The sequence below is a fragment of the Mesoplodon densirostris genome, chromosome 1, assembly GCF_025265405.1.
Source record: "Mesoplodon densirostris isolate mMesDen1 chromosome 1, mMesDen1 primary haplotype, whole genome shotgun sequence".
Taxonomy (NCBI): Eukaryota; Metazoa; Chordata; class Mammalia; order Artiodactyla; family Ziphiidae; genus Mesoplodon; species Mesoplodon densirostris.
In genome coordinates, this window is record NC_082661.1 from 155583547 (window position 1) to 155599262 (window position 15716).

At 37.3% G+C, this 15716-nt stretch overlaps 1 protein-coding gene across 2 annotated transcripts in view; it reads left to right on the forward strand.

Moving 5' to 3' along the window:
- The window catches only part of UGDH (UDP-glucose 6-dehydrogenase), a 30032-nt gene extending 15031 nt beyond the window's left edge, over positions 1 to 15001 (forward strand). For both annotated transcript variants that reach the window (XM_060110924.1, XM_060110933.1), the window contains 10 exons: positions 1435 to 1536; positions 4227 to 4427; positions 4539 to 4736; positions 5412 to 5559; positions 7984 to 8078; positions 9556 to 9686; positions 10189 to 10322; positions 10742 to 10833; positions 10948 to 11058; positions 13665 to 15001. In XM_060110924.1, the coding sequence (XP_059966907.1) occupies positions 1435 to 1536; positions 4227 to 4427; positions 4539 to 4736; positions 5412 to 5559; positions 7984 to 8078; positions 9556 to 9686; positions 10189 to 10322; positions 10742 to 10833; positions 10948 to 11058; positions 13665 to 13775 (1323 nt within the window). In that variant the 3' untranslated portion in view covers positions 13776 to 15001. The remainder of the gene's footprint in view (positions 1 to 1434; positions 1537 to 4226; positions 4428 to 4538; positions 4737 to 5411; positions 5560 to 7983; positions 8079 to 9555; positions 9687 to 10188; positions 10323 to 10741; positions 10834 to 10947; positions 11059 to 13664) is intronic.
- Positions 15002 to 15716: the final 715 nt, after the last annotated feature.

A 15716-nucleotide genomic window follows, 5' to 3' on the forward strand; every position in this document is an offset into this window, starting at 1 on the left:
GAATTACCTCTGGATATAATTCTAGACCTATGCCCCTGAATTGACTTTTTACTTTGCTATATAGTTTTCTATACATTCGTAATATTTTGGATATTATTTGAACCTTCTCTCCCAGGAGAAAAGGTCTGTTTTGCTTTGGTTTTTAAGAATTCTTAAACATGTCCTTCCCCTCCATGGTTTATTTGAATCAGAATCCAAGTAAGAGCCATATATTGCAATAGATTTGTATCACTTAACTGTCTTTTAAGATCACTATATACATATATATTATATATATATATGTATATATATATATATATTTTTTTTTGGCCTCACTGCACAACATGTGGGATCTTAGTTCCCTGACCATGGATCAAACCTGTGCCCCCTGCAGTGGAAGCACAGAGTCCTAACCACTGGACCGCCAGGGAATTCCCTAAGACCACAATATATATATTTTTAAAATTTATTTATTTGGTCGTGCCGGGTCTTAGTTGCAGCACGTGGGCTCCATAGTTGTGGCTCCAGGGCTCCTTAGTTGTGGCTCCAGGGCTCCTTAGTTGTGTCTCGCTGGCGCCTTAGTTGCGGCATGCAAACTTTTAGTTGCGGCATGCATGTGGGATCTAGTTCCCTGACCAGGGATTGAACCCAGGCCCCCTGCATTGAGAGCATGGAGTCTTAGCCACTGTGCCACCAGGGAAGTCCCAAGACCACAATATTTTAATCTCTCTTTTTCTCTCTTTGTTTTTCTCTTCAGTTTGTTTATTGAAGAAACCAGGTTGTTTATCCTGTAGATAAACAGATTTTGCTGATTGGACTGGTCTGATCAGATTTAGACCTGATTTTTTTGGGGGGTGGAGTCAAGAATACTTGTTAGGTGGTGTTGTACAGCTCAAATTTCTTAATTATATCTCCTGTTAAATTGTATGGGAAAAGTAACAAATTTTTTAATAGAAGTGTTTCTTATAATGGGACTTAGAAAAATATATATATTTATGTATGTGTAGAGTAAAGACTATTTCACAGCCACTCTGAATGGCCTGTATTCTATGGCCTGAATTCTTGGGAGTAAAAACCTGTATTCTAGTGACAATGCAAAATCAAATGTTTGCTTGAAACCACAAAGACTTGACTTTTCTGATGATTGTGTTGATACTTGGAGTTAATTGTTAACTCTTATGAAGAAGTCCGGAACATGGTAAAGAATGACATGCATTAAATTAATCTGCTGCTTTAATTGTGGCAAGTTCAGGTTTGCTTTATTTGTTACATAATGTACACCTGATGGCCTTCAGTACCAGTATAATCTTTGATTTTTCTACAGAGGTGTTATTTGAGAGCAAATCTAGACCTTTAAATTACACATGACCTTCCCCTTAATGAATGTAATTCTATACTATTGGGTTATCTCATATGACTGGTAAAATGTATGTACAACTTCTTTTTTCTTTTTAGCCAGGACTAAAAGAAGTGGTAGAATCCTGTCGAGGAAAAAATCTATTTTTTTCTACCAATATTGATGATGCCATTAAAGAAGCTGATCTTGTATTTATTTCTGTAAGTATTTTCCTTTGCTGTGTGAGTTTTAATGTATTCTTGTCTATATAGAAGTTTCATTGTATTTTAATAGTAAAGCCATTGGTATTAAGCCACAGCATTACTTAGTATAGACTTGTCCAGTTGAATTTTGATTGTCACTAACTTTATCCAACACTTCACCAAACTCTATAATCATCTGATCATTTCAGGTCATTGAACAAATAAGTTCAGAGAAAGTTTCTAATATGAGATCTAGAATTAGGAAGTGCTGGTAACATGTGAGCATGTGTGAGCACATATGGTGATAGTATATGTATTTCATCATTTCTTGTTTCCACTGCGCCTAACAAACATATGCCAAGTTCTAAACAATTAATTTAAAATGACTTTTGGAACATAAACTCATCTAAATAGGAGATGCCTGTAAGTTTGCAGCAAACTTTACCTGATTCTTTTTATCTCACTTCCTGCAGCGGTGGAAGTGAGATAAAAAGAATCAGGTAAAGTTTGCTGCAAACTTACAGGCATCTCCTATTTAGATGAGTTTATGTTCCAAAAGTCATTTTAAATTAATTGTTTAGAACTTGGCACATGTTTTTTAGGTTATTAGGCTAGTCCACAGACACCTTCAGCTCATAATAGGGCTTAACTGTTATACCTTTGTGATGAAACAAGTAGAATGAATGCTTGGGAATACACTCTGATAATTCAATATTTGAACCAAGGTAACTTTTTTCTTGCTGTCCTGGTAACCATCTACTCAAATATTCTGTGTGTAATGGTATAGTTATCACTAATTGGTGGCTGAGCTAAGGTGTTATATGACTCAAGACCTGTACAGCCTTAAGGAATAAAGGGAAAGCCAGTGGTGTGAGCTTTGACTGGGTTCCATGAGATAAACACCATGGGGCCCATAGAGCAGAGATGATCTTGAATTGATTGTGTGTTGAGACAAAAGCAGTATTGTGAAGAAATAGGAACTCCAGAAGAAAGTAGTAATGAAACCCTTGGTAAAACTGTGTTATGAATTCAGTCTCTCTTTTTTAAAATTGCTTCAGAGAAATTGGTGCCACTTCTATGACTCACCTACCCAATCTTCTACTTAAGCTTGCAGGAGGTTAGGGTAGAGGCATAGAAAAGGAGAAATTATTTTGGAGTAGCTAGATGCTTGGAGAAAATCAAGAAGTTACCTTAGTCTGACATTTGGATAACCATAGCCTGGAATAGGAATAGGGGACATTTCTATATGAAAAAAAAATTTTTTAAGTATCTATTCTTAAGGCAATAGAGTTCACCTTAGTGTGGTCTGGCACAGATAGCTGATTTTACGCTTGCTTCTCTGCCGATCTAGCCTGAGCTGCCTTAAATCTTTCCAAGCTATTACTTTGTGTGCCTGTTAGGGTAATTTATTGTAGTCTAACTCCTACCTAGTTCCCATTATTCTCTGCATCCGTTTTTTTTTTTTTTTTTTAATGTGCTTGTTGTATACTTTTCATTGTGGAAAACACCAAACTTATACAAAAAATGAAACCAACAATATAGTGAACCCCATTGTCAACAGTTTTCATGGCTGATCTTGATTTATTTACTACTTCTCTCCCTTTCCTCTCACCCCAGATTACCCAAATTATTTTTAGGCAAATTCCAGGTAGAAATAGTTTTATACTATTGAATCAGTTTTCAACTGTTATCTTCAGAGCTCCTTTCCCAGGGAAGCCATCTGATCATCCCCATCTCTGACATGTTTCACATTACCCCATTAACCATTTTTGCCCTTCTGTGTTCCACTGCACCCTTACTTCCATGTCTAGGTCTTTTCCTAAGTTGTTCCATGCGTATAAACCACTTTTTCCTCCTGCTTTTTACACCTCAACCCAATCTTCACGTTTTGATTTATTTTGGCTTGATTCCTTTATTTAGTCTCCCATTAAGTTATAAGCTTGTCAAGAGAAGACAGTTGGTGCTACTTACTGGTTCAAAAATTATTCCTACATAGAATTTTAGACTTTTCAGAGTACTTTCATTTTTACGAGAGTGTTATAAAACTTGTGTGTTAGATTTTAGAGAGTGTGTTATTCTCATTTTCCAATGAGGTCATTGAGACAAAGGCAGCCACACTTCTCCAAGTTTACATGATACAGCTAAGCCAAAACTAAATGCGTGGACTCTGGACTCGTGATTTATTTTTCTTTCTATATGATAGTCTTTGTCCACATAGTATTCTGTATCCTGAAGGCGCTAGATAATTTCTAGCTCTAATGAGCCAAGAAAGCATTTGTGAATGATACTGCAGACATTTAAAAAAACCTATTGATATAGGTCTATAAAAAAGGAGAATAAAAAGGAGTTTAAAGTTTAGTTTTAAAGACCAGGATAGTATATTACATACCATCAAGAGAGGAAGAAAGAGAAAACTTACATTTCATTTCAGACTGTGAACTCCTTTTGGAGTCTCTTCCATCTTTATATCTGCAGGCTTAGCTTGGAACCTGCCTGCCCTGATTCTGACACATATATAGTAGCTTCTCAACAGAAATGTACTGAATGAGTTCTCATAAAATATTATTTCCATGGAACTAATAGAGGGTGAAACCAGGGCTCCTAATGATGTTAACTGCCCAGTTGACTAGTCAGTTGATGGTCCAGGGCATATCTTGTAATCAGTGAATATCTCATACTCTCTTCTTAATCCCGTATACTTTCATCAGGTGAACACTCCAACCAAAACCTATGGAATGGGGAAAGGCCGCGCAGCAGATCTGAAGTACATTGAAGCTTGTGCTAGACGCATTGTGCAAAACTCATACGGGTACAAAATTGTGACTGAGAAAAGCACAGTCCCAGTGCGGGCAGCAGAGAGTATTCGTCGAATATTTGATGCAAACACAAAACCCAACTTGAATTTACAGGTATAAAAAAAGGAAGCATTGGAATCTGGCTCTTCTTATGTAAATATCAATGCTTTAAAGTTGTCCGTAATTAATTCTAGCTTAAAACTTTCCTTTGTGTTGGGAGTCTAGGTGCTGTCCAACCCTGAGTTCTTGGCAGAAGGAACAGCCATCAAGGACCTGAAGAACCCAGACAGAGTACTGATTGGAGGGGATGAAACCCCAGAGGGTCAGAGAGCTGTGCAGGCACTGTGTGCTGTGTATGAGCACTGGGTTCCCAGAGAAAAGATCCTCACCACTAATACTTGGTCTTCAGAACTTTCCAAACTGGTTGGTACACAGCACTCAACTCTCTATTAAATTTAAAGCCAAGGACTTATTTCTCTTAACCCTGATAAGCTACACAGGTACTTTCTTAACATTAATAAAAAGATATGCTTTTGAAGATAATATTCTTGTATATTATGAAATAATATTCACAAGGGGATCAAATATTTGGGTATAAAATATTCTGGAATATGTAAAAGAAAATAGTAATTACATTACTATTAATGTAATTAATTAAAATAGTAATGTAAAAAATCACTCTTTCCCTTCTTTTACCCTTTCTTCATCTTCTTCTCTAATTTAAAACATTTTCCGGGCTTCCCTGGTGGCGCAGTGGTTGAGAGTCCGCCTGCCGATGCAGGGGACATGGGTTCATGCCCTGGTCCGGGAAGATCCCACATGCCGCGGAGCGGCTGGGCCCGTGAGCCATGGCCACTGAGCTTGCACGTCCGGAGCCCATGCTCCGCAATGGGAGAGGCCACAACAGTGAGAGGCCCGCGTGCTGCAAAAAAAAAAAAAAAAATTTCCCTTACCAACCCACCCATTGCCTACGCAAATTGAGCCCGTCAGTAACTTTTATATCTCCCTCAGTAATTTGGATCAACTCAATGAAATATAATACGGATATATAAAATTTTTATTTTAGCTCATCGTATTCTTCCTTTTTTTTCTTTTAAGGCAGCAAATGCTTTTCTAGCACAGAGAATCAGCAGCATTAACTCTATAAGTGCCCTCTGTGAAGCAACAGGAGCTGATATAGAAGAGGTGGCAACAGCCATTGGAATGGACCAGAGAATTGGAAATAAGTTTCTGAAAGCCAGTGTTGGTAAGCTGAAATTTTTCTGTACATAAAGTAGGTTCATTTAGCTAGGTCTCTAACTTTAAGGAAGCCTTTGCTTAATTTAAATGCCCTTAAAACAATGATTCCATTATACATGTAGGCTTCAGCCTATTAGGGACTTTCTAAGTGAGGCAACTGTTACTTATATTGTTTAATAATTACTGACTGATTGGTAGATAAACATAGTTCAATGTTTTAGGAGGAATATGTTAGTATTTTGTTAGAACATTTAGGTAGAATAAGTTTGGGATACCACATAGGAAATCATGTAACACTTTATTGAAGCAAATAGGAAAAAATTCCTTATCATTTGCTTTTCCTACTAATACAATTATGGAAATGTGACCTTGGTGAACTACAGTCAATCCTCATGATTTGTGGATTCCATATTTGTGAATTAGCCTACTTGATAAAATGTATTTGTAACCCAACATCAATACTCATGTGGTCATTTGCAGACATGAACAGAGCAGCAAAAAATTTGAGTCACCCAACACATATATTCCCAGCTGAAGTTGAATAAGGCAATACTCATTTCTTCTTATTTTAGCTCTCATACTGCAAATTTGTGCTCTTTTTGTGGTCTATTTAGTGCTGCATTTTTGTGCTTTTTTTCCTGTGATTTCACTGTTTAAAATGGCCCCCAAGCATATTGCTGAAGTTTTGTCTAGTGTTCCAAAGCATCAGCAAGCTATGATGTGCCTTACAGAGAAAATACATGTGGTTTGATAAGCTTCATTCATTCAGGCATGAATTATAGTGCTATTGGCTGTGAGTTCAATGTTAATGAATCAACAATATTTTTAAATAAGGTGTCTTTAAACAGAAATACACATAAAACAAGATTATGTTGATCAGTTGGCAAAAATGTGACCAGAAGCTCACAGGAACCTAATGCTGTATTTCGCCTAGGAGCCGTGCTTCAGTATTTGCTAATTCAGCGTTTGTGGCAAATCTGTAGAACATAATTACTGAGTTTAATAAGAACTGACGATGTTTCTTTTGCATATAAGTTAATAAGATTGATGTAAAGGTAAGTAGAGTCTTTTACAGATGGGGCCATAGACAGCCTTTCCTGTATTTCTGGGGCTTTATGCCATTTCTCAGTACTGATTTCCCTGGCCTTTTGTATCTTTTTGATATTTTCTCCTAGTGGCCATTTAATAAAAGTAGCTCCTATTTACTGAAGGTGTATTATGCACCAAGTTCTGAACTTTATATATCTTAATTATTGATCCTTATAACCAGGACTTCCCTGGTGGTGCAGTGGTTAAGAATCCACCTGCCTTTGTTATACAGCAGAAACTAACACAACACTGTAAAGCAATTATACTCCAATAAAGATGTTTAAAAAAAAAAAAAAAAAAGAATCCGCCTGCCAGTGCAGGGGACATAAGTTTGATCCCTGGTCCGGGAAGATCCCACATGCCATGAAGCAGCTAAGCCTGTGAGCCACAACTACTGAAGCCTACACACCCTAGTGCCTGCGTGGCAGGACTACCGAGCCTGCGCCCTCCAGGGCCTGCATGCCGCAACTACCGAGCCCGCATGCTGCAACTACTGAAGCCCGCGTGCCTAGAGCCTGTGCTCAGTGACAAGAGAAGCCACTGCAATAAGAAGCCCGCGCACCGCAACGAAGAGTAGCCCCTGCTTGCCGCAACTAGGGCAAGCCCGCGCGCAGCAACGAAGACCCAACACAGCCAAAAAAAAAAAAATCCTTATAACCTTTTACAAAGGTGTTGGTATTTCTAGAGATGATTAAGGATTGGGGGAATTTTTGTAACTTGCTCAAAGTCATAAAACTAATGAGTGGCTAGATGTTTCTGACTCCAAAGCCCACGCCAACCCTCATTGTGTACTGCATTGCATTAAAACAGGAGTGGGCAAACTACAGCCCCCAGGCCAAAATGCGGCTCACAGCTTGTTTTTGTAAATAAGTTTTATTAGAAAATAGCTATGCCCATTTGATTACATATTGTCTATGACTGCTTTTGAGCTACAAAGGCAGAGTTGAATATCTGGCCCACAAATGCTAAAATATTTTTTACCTGGCCTGTAAAAGTTTGCCAGCTCTATGTTAGAGTTAGAGATGCAGGGCAGTGATACCAGCTGAATGAGGGGAAAAAAAAGAAAACATAGCCACAATAAAACTTAAGCTAGAAAGTGATTTATAATTATTTGTAATTATTTAAGATTATTTATAATTATTAGGAAATTATTTATAGAGTTGATTAGTTGCTTGCAAATTTCATACAAGTTATAAACCCATTAATTTTCCAACATTCAAATTTTATTATTAAAAATCCAAGCATAGGCCCTCTGATTAGTATGACAAAGAAATTTGTAATATGATTTAGTTGTTTGGTTCCTAAATGAAAATATTATCTTTTTTTTTTTTCCTTTCTTCAGGTTTTGGTGGCAGTTGCTTTCAAAAGGATGTTCTGAATTTGGTTTATCTCTGTGAGGCTCTAAATTTGCCCGAAGTAGCTCGTTATTGGCAGCAGGTATTAATCTTTATAGTCAACAGGTTATGATTAACTTCTGATTAAAACATGTCACCTTTTTCTGTCAAATGTTTTTGATAGGATTAATTTTTTCCAGGAACTCAATTATTATTATATTCAATATATTCATTTTAGGTTTATTTGTTGGGGTTCTGTGTTTATAATTTGTCTTTTTTGGTAATCATCTATGATGGAAGTTTATGAGAAACCAGTATTCCTTCTAATTTTAATAACTAAATTTGCTCCCTGAGTAAAGCAAGAAATATTACTTTTAATTATAATTCTTCTTTATCTTAAAAGGCGTAAGATAAAAGTAAAGGCAAAAGAACCTCTATTGTCATGCTTCCAAGTGGTTTGCATATGTTGATATTTGTTTTGTCCCTTTGAGATTCACAGAGCTAAAATTAGAGACCCTTCTCAAAGTGGAAATAGAGTTAACATTTATTGCATGCTTACTCTGTGCCAGGCACTCTTTTAAGCACTTTACATGTAGTATCTTAGTCCTCCTTGTTAATATTATCCCTCATATATAGATGAGGAAGCTGAGGCTTAGCAATGTTAAGTAGTTTGTTCAAGATAACAGCCAGTGTATGTAACTTTCCCAAATATTTTTTCCCCAAGTTTACAGTTTTTCAGATTTCAGCAGTGAGTAGGAATGGGAGGAAATTAACATTTTTAGGGAAATGTACACTTTTAGGTTCATTTCAGTCAATCCAGTATGATGGCTTTATATTACTGTCCATTGTGGGGGAAATCTAGATAAAGGCTTGATTTTCCAAAACTTTGGCTCATTTCCCAAGCTCTCAGGCTCTGAGACGGCTTCTAGAAGCTTAGAGCCTTAAAAAAAAGGCTTTCCTTATATCCATCTGGTCACCAATATGATGTCTTGTTTGTAAATTCTTAGGAGAGTAACAGATTAGGTGATCAGAGACTATGTTATGTTTTACTCGTAACATTTAGTTAAAAATTTTGCCAGATGTTTGTGCTGTTATGGTTCATCCAGAGGGAGCTATAACTCTGTACATAGTTTGACTGTTCTCTGTCCACTTTCTACTCACACTCAGTTTTGGTGAGGGGTTGGGAGTGAGCATATGAAGGAATACTTTGGGGTTTATTTGCTTCCACGGGGTTTGGAGAAGTTGGCTAGCTGCCTTTTTTTAGGTGGACTCATGGCTGGACCTCAAATGGGGTTGAAATTTAGCTGTGCTCCCCACCTTAACATCCATCCCAGCCCGATGCATGGAAAGTTAAGCCAAATGAAAATGAAAATTTTCAGGCTGGCTATAAGGAGTGGGGGGTGGGTAATTCTTCATTTTTTTCAGTCTGCAGATACTAAAGAGGTTGTTAATCTTTGCCTCCTGTTAATTTATAAGGCTTGTATTCATACAAGAGTACTCACCATAAAGCTGTGAGCAGTGTATGGTACAGGCTGCACCTCTTCTAACTGATCCTTGCATAATTGTCCTTGTCATTTCAGGTCATAGACATGAATGACTACCAGAGAAGGAGGTTTGCTTCCCGGATTATAGACAGTCTGTTTAATACAGTGACTGATAAGAAGATAGCTATTTTGGGGTTTGCATTCAAAAAGGACACCGGTGATACGAGGTACCAGTTCTTTGAAATATTTCAACCTTTTTGAGAATGTTAACTCCTCATCTTATCCTGATTTTTTTTTTTTTTTTTTTTTTTTTTTAGGTAAGAAGTGGATTTATTTAAAGAGAAACACACTCCACAGACAGAGTGTGGGTCATCTCAGAAGGCGAGAAAGGCCTTATCCTGATTTTTTGATGGTGGTTGTATATGTGAAATACATGTATGTATATAGTGTAAAGAATAAAAATAAAGTGGACATCAATATCTTCACAAGAAATAGAATCTCACCTGTATATTAAACCCCTTAGGTATTAGAATATATGCCATTTATGGGACTTCCCTGGTGGTCCAGTGGTTAAGACTCTGTGCTGCCAGTGCAGGGGCTGTGGGTTCGATACCTGGTCGGGGAACTAGGATCCCACCTGCATGCGGCATGGCCAAAAAAAAATAATTAAAAAAAATTTAGAATATATGCCATTTAAAAGTGCAGCAATACTGATTTTTTTTCCTTCAGAGAGTCGTCTAGTATATATATTAGCAAATATTTGATGGATGAAGGCGCACACCTCCATATATATGATCCAAAAGTACCAAGGGAACAAATAGTTGTGGATCTTTCTCATCCAGGAGTTTCAGAGGATGACCAAGGTAAGTAGGCTTTGAGTCTCATGTATCACTTTGAGTTTGGGCCCCCAGACTTTGTCCTCTAGAAACCTTTGGTTGCTCAGTATTTATCATTTATATCATTGGTAGGCCCGTCTTTTCAACCTTATTTCTCTAAAATTAAACTCTCAGACACTGCTTCATCAACTTTGATTTGAAGTAATCAGCTATGGGTTAGTCTAGTGATTTTTCCGACATATTCTAAAAAGTCCCGGAGATTCCAAGGAGTTGCTTCTGGGGCAAAATTGGGAGCACTCCAGGCCCCCCACCGTTACCCCTACTCACACTTCAACCAGACCATTCCACTTCTGTCAGACCCTCAACTCCTCCAACAATCTTAGTGTTAAAATGCATAATTTCAAATCACTCCTTTCTTATTCCAACTTTCTGTTGGGTTGTTATAGTGGCCCGGCTCGTGACCATTTCCAAGGACCCCTATGAAGCATGTGATGGTGCCCATGCTGTTGTGATTTGCACTGAATGGGACATGTTTAAGGTGAGGCGACAGTAGTGAGATTAAGGAAAATTTTAGAGGTGTTCTAGTACCATTTGGGGTTGAGTATGTGTTCCCATATATGCTCTACTTGTTTCTTTGGTTCTGTCTTTACAGGAACTGGACTATGAACGCATTCATAAAAAAATGCTGAAGCCAGCCTTTATCTTTGATGGACGACGTGTCCTGGATGGGCTCCACAATGAACTACAAACCATTGGCTTCCAGGTAAGCATGATCCTGGATTGGTTTTGTTTCATTTGTTTGGTCATTTCCTTTTTAAAGGCTTTGAGTTTTAGAATTAAAAAATTTTTTCATTTAGCAATAGCATAACTCTGGGCAACATGTCAGTCAGTTCTCTGGGAAATTCTGTGATATTTGTGAAGTACTCCACTCCCTCCTTAAAACTGTGATCTAAAGGTCATTCAGTGTTGGTCTTTCTTACATAATATCAGTTGCCTATCATATGGGGCCAAGATATGCCTTGCCTTACCTCATATAAACATCAAGTAAGAAAATATACACATAAAATTTTTTTTTTTTTCCTGGAGCCTCCAAAGCTACTCTGCTGCACTGTCTGCATCACACTGACCCACTCTGAGGCCAGGTCACTTATTCCTATATGAATGTTTTGAAAACTGCAATATGCAATATAGTTGTCACATGTTGGTATAGGATCCTGTGCCTCTGGGTGCTCAGCACTGTGCTGGTGCTGTGAGAGGTCTGAATGAAAAGTATGGGAGCTGCAGTGGTGCTGGCCCTTTTAATTCAGAGTTTGTCAGTTAATTATGGAACGTTTAGAGAGCTGACACAAACCTGCACAGTACATTTTATGTTGCATCCATTTCAATTCTACCAGGGGCCCCAAAAGTATTAATAAGAGGGAGCTACTTTCCATTTCCTCAGAGCAGAAATGGGGTGGGAGGCTTGGGGGGTGGTTGGGAGGATAAAGAAATCTGCCGGGAGATTGCGGTCAGCATAGTCCCGAAGCAGAGTGCAGCAGTGTTTAGAGCTGGCTGTGTGCGTCTGCTCGGTACCAGCTGTCTTGGAGAGGTACTGATAAGGCTTCATCCACTGTTGAAAATATCTGATCTGGTTCTCTTAACCTGTCACTGACTTGTTGAAGATCCTTCTTATTTAGAATTCAGTGCCCATGTCTCATTCATGAGAGATTAACTTGCAAGAAAAATCAGATGACATCCTTGTCTGTTCACACTCCATCAAAGACCCTGGGGACCTTTTTTTTTTTTAATTAATTAATTTATTTATTTATGGCTGCATTGGGTCTTCGTTGCTGCATGTGGGCTTTCTCTAGTTGTGGCGAGCGGGGGCTACTCTTTGTTGCGGTGTGCGGGCTTCTCATTGCGGTGGCTTCTCTTGTTGTGGAGCACGGGCTCTAGGCATGTGGGCTTCAGTAGCTATGGCACACGGGCTCAGTAGTTGTGGCACACAGGCTTAGTTGCTCCACAGCATGTGGGATCTTCCTGGACCAGGGATCGAACCCGTGTCCCCTACATCGGCAGGCGGATTCTTTTTTTTTTTTTTTTTTTTTTTTTTTTATTAGTTTCTGCTTTATAACAAAGTGAATCAGTCATACATATACATCTGTTCCCACATCCCTTCCCTCATGCATCTCCCTCCCTCCCACCCTCCCCAGGCAGGCGGATTCTTAACCACTCTGCCACCAGGGAAGTCCCCCTGGGGGCCCTTTTATCCTACCCCTCCTTAGTGAGTAATGTGACTGTTTTTCACAGTCATGACTGAAACTCAGCAATGTTATTTTTTAAAGATTATTTGCAGGCACAGACACATTTTCTCTCATTCCTGTGTTACTCATCTAAAGGAGAAGATATGTAGAGGTATATATATTTAAAATGAGTTTGAGTTCTTATAAAATTAACTTTTCCAAGTAAGGATTAAAAAAAAATTAGACTGGAATTACTAAATAAAGGGAATTTATAAGCCACTAAATAAGACAATTGATGAATATAAAGCAGAAGCCCTTTGTGGTACGAGTCAGCATTAAATATTAATTTTTAATTAAAAAGACATTTATGAAGATTGTTTAGTATATTTATCTGTGCTGTGTGGAGAGGAGATAAACTTATGACTATTAAAGAAACAGTGTCTTTAAAGATAAGATTGATTATTTTGGATAGAGGGGGGAAATTTTTAATGTAATATGCAAAATGAAAATTGACTACCGTTGATTTATTGAAGGTTGGCTCGCATGCCAGATACTGTGCTGAGCACTTTATCTAATTGAATCCTTACCACAGCTCTTTGAGGTAGATGGGTAACACCATTTACGATGAGGAAGAAAGACCTTCGAGGGTTTAGGTAACAGCACTTATCAGTCAGGATTCCAGCTGGATCCGTTCAGACTCTGAAGCCTGAACTTCTAAAAAGCTATGCTGTTATAGCTTATGCAAGCTTTTTAGAATGAGGGAAACAGACATTAGAATAGAGTTTGAAAGAATGTGAATTAACTGGAATCCGGTCTATTTATTGCTTTCACATGTGCTACTGAAACAATCGTGGCAGGTGGTTCCCTATTCTGTTTGAGGGGGTCTGGTGTTGAGAATGACAGGAGTCAGTGTGCCCTCTTATGAATATGAAAAGGGGAGTGCAGACTGACTCTAGAAACATAAACAGTGTGGAAGGAACCAAAGATCTTTCATAGCAGCGCAGACGACTTGAGAAACTTTTTCTGCCTTTAAAAAGAAAAAAAGCATCTAGCTTTTAGCCCTTATTATACTACATTACAGAGTTTTTACATTTAAGTATTGTAATTGTTAATAATTTTCTTTCTAAAATCTTTTTTTCCCCTCTAGATTGAAACAATTGGCAAAAAGGTGTCTTCAAAGAGAATTCCATATGCTCCTTCTGGTGAAATTCCAAAGTTTAGTCTTCAGGATCTACCCAACAAGAAACCCAGAGTATAGACATTGCCATTTTTATCTGTAATTTTTTTGGTACTTCAGGATAGCAAACATCTATCTGATATTAAATGGTAAATGAATCAAGTGCTTTTAAGGAAACAAAACTATTTTTTTAATAATCAAATTTATATTAGCTGTATGGGAATTAGCATATCTGGTAATTATGAAACTAGAATATTTTTTACATATTTTTATAATATTGTTACCTCAGTGATTGGATGCATAGCAAATAATTGTGTTGGTTTTAATGGTGTCAATTTTTGTAAAATTAAACTTCAAACACTTTTTACTTTATAAAATGTCTTTAGGCAGCACTTTAATATCACATCGTAATGGGAATGGCACGCTTCCGTTTTTCTGATCATTGGTTTATCTACTTGTCCTTAAGTATGTATTTTAAACCATGAAATGGCTATGCTAAATATTGGGCTAAACCTGTTAACCTTTCCAAAAGTGTCATGAAAGTTTAGAGGTTTCTGGATTAATTGGGTAAGATGTTTTCCATGCCATTTCTTGTCTCTCTGAACTGAGGAGGGTGCAATGGACAGAATGTGGCCTTTGAGCTTTTTTTTTTCCTATGCTTCCATGTTAGAAGTAACCCTACAAGTATGGTTTGGTTATTGTTCTTTTGTTCCTTTTGTTTTAATGAGCTGTGTTGTTGGTTTTCTAGTCCAAAAAGATCATCACTGCCCATTTCCAATCAATCCAAATAAGACTAAAAGGCAATATTTTTTTTAACATGAAGAGAAAATCAGTGTAGTGAAATGAAAATCTACTTCACTCCACTTCTTGTTTTTCCTCACTGATCACTACGTTTTTTTAGTCCAATATTTGTTACTTTTACTTTGCATTTTCTTCCAGTAACTCACTGCAATTTCTCCCTTTTTCTTTAAGTAATAAAACCAATATAATCTCATATATAAACTTAAAGTAGTAGGTTTTACAGGTTATGTATAGCATAATCCTAAAATAAGGAATTTTGTGTCTTCAACTACTTTTTTTCTTATGTCTCTTTGACTTATATTTGATTTTCTCTTGTGTTTATCATTATTGAAATATGTCAGATGTCCATTTGATGCTTGTGCTCTGCTGAGAGTATACAAATTGAGTTAAACAGATACAAGTCTCATCCTTTAGGAATTCTGCGGTTCAATAAGGATACAGAGACAAAGATGAGGACAGAGACACCTATACAGATATCAAATACATAAATAAAATATTCTGCATAAGCCACTGTGTGGGTTATTTTTTGTCTAGTGCAAGTAACTAATAAGTCATGACAGTATGACATTAGACAGGAAAACAACACTCCTTACTTTTTTGAGAAAGGGGAATTATATTGTTCTTTCAAATGATGCAAGAAAGCAAGGGAATTTAGCAAATAGACCAGGTATCAGCAAACTAAATCCCATTGGGCAAATCTGGCCAGCCACATGTGAGCTAAGAATGTCTTTTACATTTTTACATGATTACATTTTAAATGGTTATATAAATTGCTATCTGGTCCTTTAAGAAAAAGTTTGCAGACCAGAGTGAAAGAAACAAAACACCAAAAAGAGATAAATGCCAGAGTATTTGAACATAAGATGATCCCTTGCTCATAAGACTTTGAAGTGAGGATGAGCTTATTAATTAGAATTTGCTTTTACATTTTTGCTTGAAAATATTTTTGCATTGTGCTTAATAATCTTATATTCTAGTAAAGGGATTATAACCCAAAGATGTCTTGCTAAAACAGATAGAATTTGGCACTAGTTTCAAGTTGCAGGATGCTTCAATGCCTAGGATTGATAAGTAAATTGATAAGTAAACATGTAAAATATAGTCACTGATTAGAAGGTAGGAGAACTGGTAAGTGGAAGAAAATACAAAAGACCGTTCATAGAGCCATGTAAACTGGCTCTTTGTAATGGGGAAAAATCCCCCAGTGACTGGGCAGGTAAC